Consider the following 14,052-nt stretch of genomic DNA (forward strand, 5'->3'; position numbering starts at 1 on the left):
ACAGCCCTTAAATAAAAATTCCTACAAAGCCTGACTTTTTATAGGTACTATTATTATAACTCAAGGTAATATTGCTATCGTAGTAGTAGTAGTGAAATTGACACCACTGGAAGTGGGCACCTGAAAAGGCATTTTCTTATGGCTTAACATAGACAAAAGACTAAATCCCTACATCTTTCCTGTGCTACTACCTCAGTGTCCATCTGATGACATTCAATGCTGTGGCCTTCGATTTCCTTGATGTTCTTTACTCCAAAGGCCTCGGCTTCCCACCCATGTGGCCACCCTTGGTTCCATGGCGTCACCCAAAATTGCTCTCTTCACACACCCCTTTCCTTTCATCTTTTCCTGGTCCCTCCTTATCCAGTTCAGCGTGGGCCAAGGCTACTTGTGAACAAACTGAATCACCCATTATCTCAATTCCTTCCTACATCTGAAAAAAGGTGAAACAATTAGAATAGTTTTTCTGGTTAGATTTATTTGAAAAATAAATGATCTATTATCAGTTAGCCTTGTGAATTCATTTCTTTATCATCTGTTAATTCTCTGCAACCAGTCCACAACCTTCGTGCTTTTTATTTATTTATTTTTTTTATTTTTTATTTATTTATTTATTTTTAAAAAAATATATCTTTATTGATTTCAGAGAGAGGAAAGGAGAGGGAGAGAGAGAGAGAGAAACATCAATGATTAGAGAGTCATTGATCGGCTGCAGCCCGCAACCCTGGCATGTGCCCTGACCGGGAATAGAACCATGATTGCCTGGATCCTAGGTCAATGCTTAACCACTGAGCCACACCCGGCCGGGCCCTTCGTGCTTTTTAAAAATTCTCAGCCAGGCTTTACTTACCCTGAGTCATTTAGTCATACAAAATTAAATTGCTTGATTTTTCCCCCCCTCTGCCCCTTTTTTCTTTTTTCCCCTCGTCTTCTGTTTACTTTCAATTCCCCTCTTTTTCCAAATTTAAGGCTTCCTCCACTTTCCTAAATTCCACCTTTCCCATCTCTCTGTTTTGTCTCTTTTCATTTTGCATGCCTCACTTTTCAGTTATCCTCTCTTCTTCCTTCAGCTATATTTTAATCTCTCACAAAATTAAAAACAAAAATATTGCTGTCCAACCCTTAAGACACTAATCCACCTTTTTCTTGACTATTGTAATGGGTTGAATTGTGTCCCCCCACAACATTTATATGTTGAAGTCCTAACCCCCAATATCTCAGAATGTGCTGTTATTTGAAAATAGGGTTATTACCGATGTAATTAGTTAAGATGAAGTCATTAGGGTGGACCCTACTTAAATATGACTTTAAAAAGGGAGACTTTTGAACACAGAAGCAGACACGCATAGAGGGAGACTATGTGAAGACTCACAGGGAGCAGTTGGCCACCCGCAAGGCCAGGAGAGAGGCCCGGAACAGGTTCTTCCCTCACAGCCCTCAGAAGGAACCAATCCTGTTGACACCTTGATTTCAAACTTGTTGCCTCCAGAACTGTGAGAGAGAAAATTTCTGTTGTTCAGGTCCCTGAGTGTGTGGTACTTTATTACAACAGCCCTGGGACACTACTACGACTGCTTCATTTTCTGCCTCCTTGGCCGCCCTCTGCCTACCCCCACCGCAAATCCTTTGCTGCCTTATGAGAAGCTGCTCTTTCTCATAACTGATGACTTGAAGCTCTCTGTGCGTTTGTTCTCTGAGGCACTGCTTTCTCTAGTTCTCCCATCTTTGGGATGGCTCCTTCCAAATCTCTCAGTGCCATCTCTTTCTCCCTTCTCACTTTGCATAGAATGCCTAATCTTTGACTCTTTTCTCATTTCATACGTAGAGAACTCCCATGATGACAATATAACTATTATCTTGATATCTAGACATTTATAAAAATCCCCAACTCGTATATCTTTTCTTAACTCCAGCCTTCTTTTTAGAAATTCCTGTTGAAGGTTTACATATCACTTTCTTACTTCTACTTCTAACTCAACTAAAATCATTCCTTTCCCCTTCAACCCTTCTCCGGTTTTCTCTCTTGCTAGAGACACTGCAGTCCTTCAGCCACCCAGGTGAGAGGGGCTTCAGGGTCAAATTAAAATCCTCACCCTTTCTCTGCCCTCACTTGTTCATCTCTCAGTGTTAGTCGGTCCTTAGCTCTTAATCTCCTCCTCACCGTCTCACCCCGGGACCACTGCTTTAGTTTGGGCTCTCAGAACCCTTAACTGAGACTATTAAAATTACGTTGTGTAGTAGTATGAGTATGAGCCTACAGACTGTAACATTTGGATGAAATATGGCTTGTCTGCTTTTAATTTTTTTTGGTTTTAAATCAGTATAAGCCTGATTCTGAGCTCCCATCCTCTGGCTGGTGGGATATTCAATCTCCGTCATTACTGGAGTCCGTCCGCGTCACACGGGGTTGGCCAGTGTCCCTGTGCCCATACTGCACCATAGCTCTGTAGTCATCAGTGCACTCTGGTTCCCTCTGGTCCCTTGAGACAAGCATTGTGTCAGCCTGTATGGAGACTGCAGTTTCAGTGGCTCTGCTGCTTCTGTGCCTGCTTGGGTCCCAGGCTGGCCCAAATGCCAGTATTCCTGGAGGAAACACACAGCCATCCCCGTGGAAGCCTCATGGCACTGCTCTCAAGACCATGCATCTCCACACGCCTCATCGTATATCCAGACTTCTTTCCAGATCTCCCTGTCTTTCAATGGCACTCATCCTTTTCTTTTTCTCCTTCACCACAGTTCTTATATGTCTTCAATTGACTCAATGTTTTTACAAATGTCAGGAGGGAAAATGACTTGCAGGTAACTTCTGCTTTTGGTCTTAATATAAGCTTCACTAAGGCAAAAGAAAATATTGACTGTCTTCTTGAAACAGGGCAGATAGCACAATATAGGAAGGACACAATAAATTATCCTGCCACATTCCTAACCGGCTTCTGAGCCTCCAGTCTTCCCATTGTGCAATTAATTCTTTATGATGTCATCAAAGTTACCTTTGGGCAAGCTGAGACTAAGCCATGTTTCTCTCAAGCATCTCTAGTACAGATTCTCATGGCATTTAAATTCCAGCTTGATCTGCCCTTAGCCTGCTCCCCAACCTGTAAGTCTCCCTGATTCCAAGCTTGGGCTGCTGGCTGTTGCCGTCACTTGCATTCTGTACCAGGAACAAGAGGAACCACTGGCTGTTTTGTTACACACATGTCTGCATGTTTTAAAATGTACCTGAAAACTGCTGGGTATTTTGTTTGTTCTTACTGTTTTCGATTTGTGATCTTATTTTCCTTGTAGGCAACTTGAAGCCTCTATTCTTCACAGTCCTTTTGAATAGACTGTTCCCACTTAAGAGGCTTAGGGAGCATTTGGGAGGAATCCATGGGAACATTTGGTAATGGAATGTCTGTGTGTGTGTGTGTGTGTGTGTGTGTGTGTGTGTGAAGGCAGGTGGTGAGTATTGACTTCAGGAGCTCAAGCACAGTTTTTCCAGACAGACGGGGTCAACAGGATGTCATGAACTGAATCTCTCATCTTCCCACTCAAAATCTCTTCCACCTAGTTTATCTCATCTCAGTCAAGGGCAACTCAATCGTTCCAGTTCCTCAGGTCAAAGAGTCTTGGCTCCTCTTCCTCTTACAGGAAATCACCTCGGTCGTCTCTTCTAAATAAATCCAGAATCCTGTTGTTTCTCATGATCTCACTGCTGTCCTGGGGGATGAGCCACCTCCATCTTTGCGTGGCCAATTGCTACAGCCTCTTCATGAATCATGGTGCTCGTATCCCTGCACCCCTCCCCCCACTGTGTTTTCAAATGACAGCCAGTGGTTTTATTTTATTTTTGTTTTTTAAGTTAAACACGGTCATGGCACTCCAGGGGCTTCCCACTTCTCTCGGAATAAAAGACTCGGTATTTACAAACCCCTGCTGACTTGGCCCTCCTGCTGCCCCCACCGGGCTTCTCTCATGCTGTTCCTCCTCCCTCCTGCCTCACTCAGCTCCAGGGCGCTGGCCTCCTGCCCTTCCTTCAGTTAGGCAAGAAAACTCCCACCTGAGGGCTTTTGCTCTAGCTGTGTCCTCTGTCTGGAAAGTGCTTTCTCCAGAGACCCACGTGGCTCATCCCCTCACCTTCCTTCCCATCTTTGCTCAAATCTCATACCCAGGGAGGCCCACCCAGATCACCACATTGATCCTGCCCTGTGTGGAACCCTAAGTCTCTTAACCTGCTCTACTTGTCTTTGTTCTACAACTTTATCACCTTCTAACAAACCAGATGATGTTCTGATTTATCATGTCTATTGGTTATAAACAGAATAAAATACATGGTGCACCACCACCCTCACTGCCCTTCAAGTTCTTCCTCACCCCACTACTATATTCACTGGCTTAGATAACCTGTTTAGAAGACTGCTTGGTATAGAATAGGCCTGCTCAGTAAATACTTGATTAAAAAACAAATGAATACCTCATAGTTTTTGTTGTTCTTATAAGTGGGATCTTAATTAGGAAATGTACTTGACTATTGTTGCTTTACAGCAGTGATTTTCAACCTGTGTGCCGCAGCACACTGATGTGCTGCCAGAATGTTTAAAACATGCGATACCTGACTAGTCAGGGGCACTGACTTCTTTTCCCTTAGATTGTCAAGTTAAAAAAACGACAGTAGCCCTCTGGTGCGAATGCCCTGCCTTGCACTGTAAATATATAGGTCATAGAATAGAGATGCATCTTATTGGTCACATGTCATAATAAGGTTGCGTCTGATTGGTTAGTTCTTGGTACCAGAAATCCTTATATACAAGTATAGGCACCTGGTTTTTTAAAAAGTCACTTTGGAGCAAAAAGGGTAGGTAATTACTATTATTGTTTATTTTTTTTGCAAATCATTCATAATTATACCTATTTTTTTCCTCAGATCTGCAAAAAATATGTTTTTTGGTGTGCCACAGAATTTTAGTAATTAGTTTCTGTGTGCCACGAGGTGAAAAAGGTTGAAAATCGTTGCTGTGTAGGAATGTTACGGATGCTGTAGATAGCAACTTTGATGAATTCTTTTATTGATTTAAATTATTTTTCTAAATTCTCTGGATTTTTATATGTAGAAAATCATACATCTACAAATAATGGCAATAATGTTTCATTCTTCTATTTCTAATATATTTATTTATATAGTCTAATTACATTGATGAGACCTCCAGTAAAATGAAGACTAGCAGCAGTGATAGCGACCATCTCTATCTCTGTCTTGTTCCTGACTTTAAACAGAATGCTTCGAATGCTTCATCATTAAGGGTGCTGTTTCTCTCGTGTTCTGTACTGTTTTGTTTTTTGCTCTATTTCTTCTCTCATTTTGGATTTAAAAAAAAATCATGAATGGACACTGAATTTTATTAATGACTTTTTCTGTATCTATTGAGATTATCATATGGTTTTTCTCTTATTTTATTTGGTGAATTACATTTCAGTTTTTCAATATATTTAATTTACCTTTTGACCATATATTCCCATGGTTTAAAAAAATTAGAAGTGCCTAAGGCCTGTAATAAAAAAATTCTTTTTCATCTCTATTCCTTGCCTTCTCCCCAGTCCCACTCTAGACTCACCAATTGAAACTCCTGCCCATACTTAAAATCCTATACGAAGACTTCCCAGATTCCCTGTATCAGAATTTTCTCTTTTCAGTCAACACTTGTTTTGTTTTGTTGTGTTTTCTATTTGAGCTTAAAATCATTTCTTTTGTATTACTTAGGTGTTCTTCTTCAGAGGTGCTAAATACTGCTTTTCAGATTGTGTCACATTTGGTGTAGGAAAGTATAAAGTGCCCATTCACTATCACTCACAGCTGGTTCACAGACTGTTGAGCATAGAGTAAGAAGACTGTGCATATACATAATGATTAGCTAAAAACCAGAGCCGATAAAAAGGGAGGTGAATTGAAGAACTTCTAGCCTTGACTGGATTTTGTTAGAAGACAGTTTCTTCCAAACCATTAGAAGTCAGGGTTTTTCCTATAATAAAGGTATAGTATATAAGTATTTTAAATATGGTTATAAAATGTTTGCAAAGAGAGTTAAAGATAACCATATAGGTGTATCAAAAAATTTGGGAAAGCAAAATCTGACTAGTTTTGTACCTTCTACCTGCTCTTTTCTTTCTTTCTTTTTTTTTTTTTTTTAAGACACAACTCTCTGCTTCCTTTTTAAATCAGCAGTTCCTTTGACACAATAATATGAAGAAAGTACAAAGTAGAAATGCTCCTGTTTCTTTATGAATTAAGACTAATGATCTCCAACATTGCACCAGGGCTGTTTTAACTCAAGATGGATCAGTGTATCAATCATTTAAGGAATATAAGGGTAAAGATTTTGTTTATCTGCCACAGCTTAATACAACACAATACTTTTTAAACGAATGAAGTAATTTGTAAAACTGAAATTAAATTTTAGATTTGGGAGTCATTAATACAATAATGTAATTTTCACAGAGTCAAATTAGTTAAAAATTTAAGCTTAAAACTATTATTAGATAATACATCCCCCTCCATTTATGGGAATGATCACACAGAAACTACTCTAGGTCTATTGATACTTATTCATTAAATATTTTAGAATATTCTAGTCCAGTGGTTCCAAAATTTGACTGATTATAAGTATTATTGCTTTTTTCTAATTTCAAATAAAAGTGCTTTAGATTTTTAAAAATACATATTCTTCCACCCTACCAATAATAATTGTAATTCTGTGGATTATGAGGTGGGTGTGAAAATAGGTGTTTTTAAAATTTCCCAGGAGATACTGATAGCCAGATGTAAGAGCCATTGTTCTAGTCTGTATCTGATGTTCATTGTGGGTAAAATATATGTGGATTCCACCCCTCTTCTCAATTTAATCTACTTCATTTAGGGAAATCTTCACAAGAAGTGAACACCAAAACCTAATAATTTCCCCACAATCAAATTATATGTTGAGGTCCTGAAGATATCTGCAATAAATTCTTTAGAAAATTAAAAAGTAAGTCCTTTGAGAATATCAGTCTAAACTGGGGCCAATGTAGTCAGCCAGCAGCACCATCTGATTGTAGACAAATTGTGTTAGATGAAAATAATTTGGTCAGCTAGACTTTTATTAATTTTGATTAAAAATGGAAACACAAAAACCCCAAATATGACTCTGCTCCTTACTTAATCAACTTGAAGAAAATGTGATTAAGAGAAACAAGAAATCTAAGAAAAACAAGGACAAGACACTAAAGAAAAAAATAACAATTCTTAGAAAACACAAATCTTGAGAAAATTAATCCCATGTAATTAAATTTTTATCTAAAAACTATGTTGAAGTATGTACGGAAGGAAAAGTAAATGTATTACTGCCAATCATTTTGAAGACTTGCTCATGAGTGCAATTTGTTATGATGTTATTTGATTTAAAAAATTTATTCTGCTGCACATCCCATCGCTTCAGCATTAGCAGCAAGCACCCTGCTCTGCGCAGCTGAAGTGGCCAAGCACTGAACAGAACAAGGGAAACAACAAACTTCAAGCTCTTGTGGTTTACATTGTTTTTTTCCTGCGACGTTAGGAACAATCGAATGGATTGAGAAAAAAAGAAAACAGCAACTATTACTCAAAAATTATTTTGGCAATATCTGTCATTTCTATTACAGACTGTCAGTCCCAGTCCTGATAGGGTTAATTTATGGAAATCACAGCTAAAAACCCAAATTTTGATAGGGCCTAAAATCCAGGAATTTGAAGTACAGCCAATTCATGATTGAATTTCCAGACGATTCTGTAGAAGCAGAGCCTGGGTAAAGGCTGCCACACACTGCAGGGAGGTAAAGCTCAGAAAAGCCAAGTGCCCTGCTTGAGACCACTTATGAAGTTTGCAATGAAAAGTGCACTTCTAGCTGCAGTTCTCTGCTCTTGCCCACAAGCTCTCCCTGATGTGGTAGCTATGAATCTCTCTGCCTTATGGCCGGGAGGTGAAACACCAGGCTTCTTTCATCTCTAGGTGATGCATATCATCACAGTTCTTCCTGTTTGCAATCTGTGCATTTGCTGAATGCAGCACAGTGAGAGACAAGTTCACATGGCCGGTGGGCACTGAATTCTGTCTTCACATGAGTGGGATGAGACCCATCTCTCCTGTATGGCCCTTGTTTTGTAGAAATGCCCGGGAAAGGGAGCATGAGAGAAGAAACTGTGGTCCCATTTGTGATTCAACTCAACATAATCAGTTTCAGCTTTTTGAGGGCTCGTTGCTGTTCTTCAAAAGCATCGACACTTCTAAAAGAATTCCTCCTCAAACACACTTGCAAATGTTCTCTGATGAAAATTGCCAGGTTAATTTGTTTGTACCATCTATTAAGGTAATCACGTAAAATTCTAGGGTTTTGTGTCAGTGATTTAATTCTCCTGGGTGCTGAACCCAATGGGACTGTAGACTTAGAGAATAGACAGAAATGGACTGTATCTAATCTGATGGCCTAGACACAGCCCTGCTACAGGAGCTGCCCCTGAGCTCGACTCATGCTCTGCCAGATGTGATTTTGGCCCATGTTCACAACCGACATTTTCTTAGTAGTTTACAAATATGTTCTCTATTGTTTCTTGCCCATCTTCTCCCACTTAATAATTACATTCTGAAGTCAAGTTTATAGTGGAAATAATTTACCACATGGGGTTGAATCATTAATTAAATCTCCCCATGTACAGAGAAGTTCTCTTGTGAAATAAAGCTTGTGATTCTATTGTTTCTTTCCTAATGGCATAGCTAATATTTTTACTTCTTGAATCTACTTGCAGGATATTTTTTATGCCAATCCATAAATCCATAATTTCATTTGAAAAGCTAACCTGGGACTGTTAAAAAAAAAAAAAAGGAAAGAAATTATTTTCACCTTCTTGTCTGTCAGCACTAATCCTCTTAAAAGTGCCCTTTCAATCAAGGGATCCAGGAGAAGCTCAATTTCCTCAGCAAATGGAATGCTGAAGCACACAGTTTAAAAGGGTTACTACTGTGAGTGAAAAGGGGAAATGATGGAGTGACCTGTGGAGACACCCTGGGCCCAGGAACACACAGTGCCACACATCTTTATTGGGCCAGAGATATGCATGTCTCCCCGGCAAACTGAAAAGCCAAGGAAATGGCAGGCTTTGGCTTTCTCCTGGTGGGGACGAGTACTGGAAATATTTTATTGCAGAGTGTGTGAAACTCAGTCAGAGGTTGAACACTTAGCAGGCAGGCAGCCACGGCTTAGCGAAAACGGACCGAGATTATCACCATTGGGTTCCTCCAGCCTTGACAAGGACCATGACAATTTTAAAATAGTTTGATGGATTCAGATGACTCTGGAAAGTTTTATCTCAAAAATAAAATAGTGGAAGTGTCCCTTAAGAAAAATGACTGGAGAAATACATTATCAGAATGGTATAGAAATGCATCAGAAACTGCCTGTAGATTGCCCAAAGAAAACAGAACCAATTTTTCTTAGACGATTGAATAGAAATATTGAATAGACTCAGCTTCATTTAATACCCACAGAGCTCATGGGAAAATGTAATTAAGAAGACTGGGGATGGAAAAGAAGGAAAGATAAGGCGCACAAAATGGCCCTTTACAGTTTCCTTGGAAGGTCATGGCCCACTTTTTATAACACAAGGTGAAAGTGGGTTTTCAAAGCCTTGGCTCTCCTCCAGAAGCCTCTTTTTAATGTTGCTTGCAAAGTCTATCCTAAAGGCAGGTTTGTGAACACTGTGAGAACAGGTACTTCTCTTCTTATTCATAGAAAAGAGCTTTATTATTTTTATACGGTTGCTAAGCAAAATTAAGCTTGAGTTTGGGCTGTAAATCCTCAGTTATATCTATAATAGCATTGTGTTTATTTAGAAACAATGAGGCTTCTGATTTTAAATCAGAAAATCCCAGGGTCACATAAAACTCGTATTATTTTCATGGCCTTCTCCAGGCCTTATGGAAGTTTCACCTCTATAATTCTAAGCTAATATGTTTAATCTTTCTGTGGTGTTAAAAAACATTGTATGTAACCTCTATAAAGAGCTAAGGCTAGAATACTGGTTGAGAGAGCAGACTCTAGGGTCAAACCACCTGAGTTTGAATTGTGACTCACTGTTATTGAGACCTTGGGCAAGTTTCCGCTGAGCCTCAGTTAAACCATCTGTAAAATGAAGATAATAATAGATACTACCTTGTAGGGGTGTGGTGAAGGTTAAATGAGATAATACATGTAAATCGTTTAGCACAGTGCTGGCATACAGGAAGAAAAAATCAACCCTTACTGTTTGACTGACAGTTAAGACAACACCCTAGAGCTTAGAGTCGTCCAGGCTGAGCACATAGTGGCTGTAACCTATTTCTCTGTATCCTAATTTCCTCTCCATTCTCCTTCCGCCTAGCTTTCCAGGCCTTCCCCAGGTTCTCTGTATTTCTTACATGGTGTCCTTCTAAGGAACACCTCCTCTAAGGAGGTTCTGGCCAATGGCAATTTCTTTAAAAGAATTACCTGCTTTATTCTATCATCACACATTAAGTATCTCTTCACCTGAGTTCACTGGAGATTAATGCCTCACAAATCTGAAGAGATAGAAGAGGAGAGAATGGACACAAACGAGAGGAAATGGACTGATGGAGAAGCTGGAGGAGTAGGGACAAAACAGAAAAGGAAAGCAACAGAACGACTTGTGAGAGCAGGTGATTCAGCGGCCGTTCCCCACAGGAACAGTGTTTCCCAGCATTGTTCCTACTGGGGCGTTGGGCCCTGAGACGATTAGCAACTAAATGATTTCTCGGTCAAAAAAGTGTGTTCAAAATACTTAGCACCACGCTTCCCTCCAAGAGTCTCAATGCACACAAACATGTTAAAGATTCTGAGAAGTACTGCAATAAAGAAACCTGCTTTGTTTTGTTTACTCCTTAATACCAATCCATACACAACACTGATCAATACCATTTGGAAACTCTTCCCACTGTTGTTATTTTACAACTGGGAAACAAGAATACCCATAAATAAAGAACAAATGTCAGGGTACTCATGAACCATAATAAAACTGATGAGAAGAAAAGTGGGGCTACTTAACATTTAATGAGTGCCTACAGTGTGTGTCAGGAGCATGCTAACCGCTTGAGAAATATTTGCTCTTTCCCAGTAAAGTTAAGGTAATGGTTTTAAGTGGGAGGGATATTTGCAGTGCTTTCCGAAAGAACGTCATGGCACATACTAGCTGTCCTTAAGTGGGGACAAAATAACTCTTTAAATAAGGAAGAGTCTCAAGAGCTCACATAGCTCCTATTCATGCCTAAGAGGATTGATTTGTATCACTGAGCAGTCAGGAGATTTTGGAGTCTCTCTGTGTAAATACTGGAAAAATAATAGCTTTCTAAGTTTTAAGAAGCTATTAATGTGACCTAAGTTTGTGAGGTTTATACTTACAAGCCACAGGTTAATAACAGGTGCTAAAAATATGTCAATCCCTTCATCTACTATCTTTACTCTTGTGTCCATGGATCAAAATACCATTCTCTTGCACAAACACTAGGACAGGTTCTGTGATGTCCATAAAATAATATGTACTCTTTCTACCTTCAACACCCACTAATTGTTATTTAAATATTACCAGATTGTCTGTGTGTATATGTTTATGGGACCAGTATTTGATATATTTAATAATGTAAGGCTATATGAAAATTATATAGAATAACAGTCGATGTATCTATTGTTAAAGGAAAGAGCTATATTTTATTCTTTATTTATATTTCCCCAAACATCTATTCTAGCCTAGTGCTAGGTACATAGTGTTTAGTATGTCTGGAGAAATGAATGAATGGAAATAGAAGTGGTAAATTGCAGTAAAATTATATTATTTTATCCAGTATGATATAACAAATGTAACTAATAATAGGACATTTTGCACTGGGGAACAAGCCAAGATGGACTCAGATTGCAATTTTGAAATTTGGTGCTAAATTTCTGATGCTTTAAATATAAACAATCTATGTTTAGCACCCAATCTCAGCTAAAATGGAAGCCAGAAAATTCACTGATGAGATTGGATCTGGCGTCAGTTCTCTGGCAAGAAATTTGAATTTCCGTTCAAATAAATTGACTATTAATATGTTCGGTTGACATCAACTCATATTTTCTTTCTTCTCTCCCTACTGTTTTCCATTCTCATTCAACAGAAAGTAAAACGCTGCCTCTTTTCTTTTTCTGAAATGTTTATATATCATTAAGAGTGAAGCACCGAGAGGTGAAACAGGCCAGAAAGGAGGGAATACTGCACAATTATAACGATTAATTTTGTGCAGAATAACAGCTGTTAACTTCAATTCTAAGTGTAGGCAGATGCAGAAACAACAGCCATAAAAAATGTGATTTCTGTTCCTTTTTTGTACATGTTTTCCCACATTGGCAGTGAGACTGAACTGTGGGAGAGGGGCTTTTTTATACTTAAATGAATAAAAATAAGTCAAAATGAGTTAGAAATTGAGAAATGCTGTTGATTCCATTTCGGCATGTTTTCAGGTTGTATTAATGGGAATGGATGTGACCTGTGTTAAGGGCAACCAGACACTCCATCATCCCAACTAGCCTAGCCCCTTCTCCTATCATCTCCCCTCCCTTTTTAGGCTCTTTTCTGTGTTATCTCTCTCTCTCTTTTTAATCTACATGTTTGTGCATACCTGGAATGTAGCATTTACTCCTTCGTGACTTGAAAGTATAATGACAGATTTATGATGTGTCCAACACATCTAAATGCTCTCTGACTCTTGCCGGAGACCATCCGGTAGGAGGGGAGGGTGCGTGCCCTGAACTGAAGGCCTATCCCTCGTAGGAATGGAATGCCGCTGTGGAGAAGCTGAAGAGCGAAGCGCTGGGGATTCTGCTGTCCAAGGACCACGTGGAGAGAGAACACCTGCAGCTCTCCAACCAGAAACTGAATCGGCTCCAAGAAGAATTTGGTCAGCTCGTCGCGGAAAGGAAAACCTGGTTAAAAAAGGCAAATGACTTTTTTAACAGCGCCAACAAGGTCAGTGTGAGATCAAGTTGGTAATTTTAGGTAAACGGGGCAGGCCAGTAAGAGACCCGTTATGTCAACAGGCTGGAGCACATCACAGAAACTGAGGTTTCATGAAGAGTTTCAAGAGTGATGGCCGCAGAGAAGAGCTTTTAAGTTATATTCCTATCATGGCCGTTATTTACTTCTCAAAACTAAGAGACTCAGTGCTTTGACGTGTAAAAAGGGTCATTTTTTAAAAATCCCCCATGAGGACTTTATCTTAGAGCTGACTGTCATTGGTCTGCTGTGGGGGATAATTGTGCCTACTACTGTGGTGTTTCTCATGGAGGAAGGGAATTATTATAACATGTACCAGGGTTAAAACAACAACAACAACAACAAAAAACCCACCTTGAAACTTTTATCCAAAGGACTTTCTCTCTCTCTCTTTTAATCATCTTTTATTTACCAGGTAAAAATATATATGACTGTTGCAAGCCTTCTGCATGCAAATCATAAGGCTGGAAACAGAAGCTTGACCTGCCTTCCCTGCCTAGGTCTTGCCTCTTGAAGTCACCCAAAGAGAAACCTTACTCTGGGCAGTCTCCAGGTCTTCCTGAGTTGGAGAAGTTCTCTGTACCTCCTGGCTGGTTTATTTAATGTTGATTCTAGTTGGAGACTCCTGCTTTGTAGTGATGTCTCCTTGCTCACACCCCTAGAGTAGGGCTCAGTATCTGAGGCGGGGGACCTTATTTGGAAATTTTTTTCTGCCAGTCCCAAACACATATGTCCTTTCGAACTGCCTTATTGGAATTTTTTAATACCTTAAGTTTCCCTGAATTTTTAAAAACTGAATAATGTGGCAGGAAATGAAAGGGGAGCCCCTAGAAGCTCGGTGCAGTGTGATTGGAAGTCAGGACATCAGTGCTCTGAATACAATATCCTGGTGCTTATCAACATAGTTACTTAACTTTGAACTGCTTTCCGAAGAGGAAACATTCTGAAAAGAATGAATAGTGAAATTCCAGAGTGGAGGTGCGAGGGTTACA

General features: G+C 39.5%; 1 protein-coding gene across 1 annotated transcript in view; it reads left to right on the forward strand.

Annotated features, from left to right (window-relative positions):
- The window catches only part of CCDC141 (coiled-coil domain containing 141), a 153,776-nt gene that overhangs the window by 68,393 nt on the left and 71,331 nt on the right, over window positions 1-14,052 (forward strand). Inside the window, exon 7 of the mRNA XM_016210723.2 lies at window positions 12,839-13,033. Coding sequence (XP_016066209.2) covers window positions 12,839-13,033 — 195 coding nt within the window. The remainder of the gene's footprint in view (window positions 1-12,838; window positions 13,034-14,052) is intronic.

The sequence above is a fragment of the Miniopterus natalensis genome, chromosome 8 (genome assembly GCF_054644295.1).
Source record: "Miniopterus natalensis isolate mMinNat1 chromosome 8, mMinNat1.hap1, whole genome shotgun sequence".
NCBI lineage: Eukaryota > Metazoa > Chordata > Mammalia > Chiroptera > Miniopteridae > Miniopterus > Miniopterus natalensis.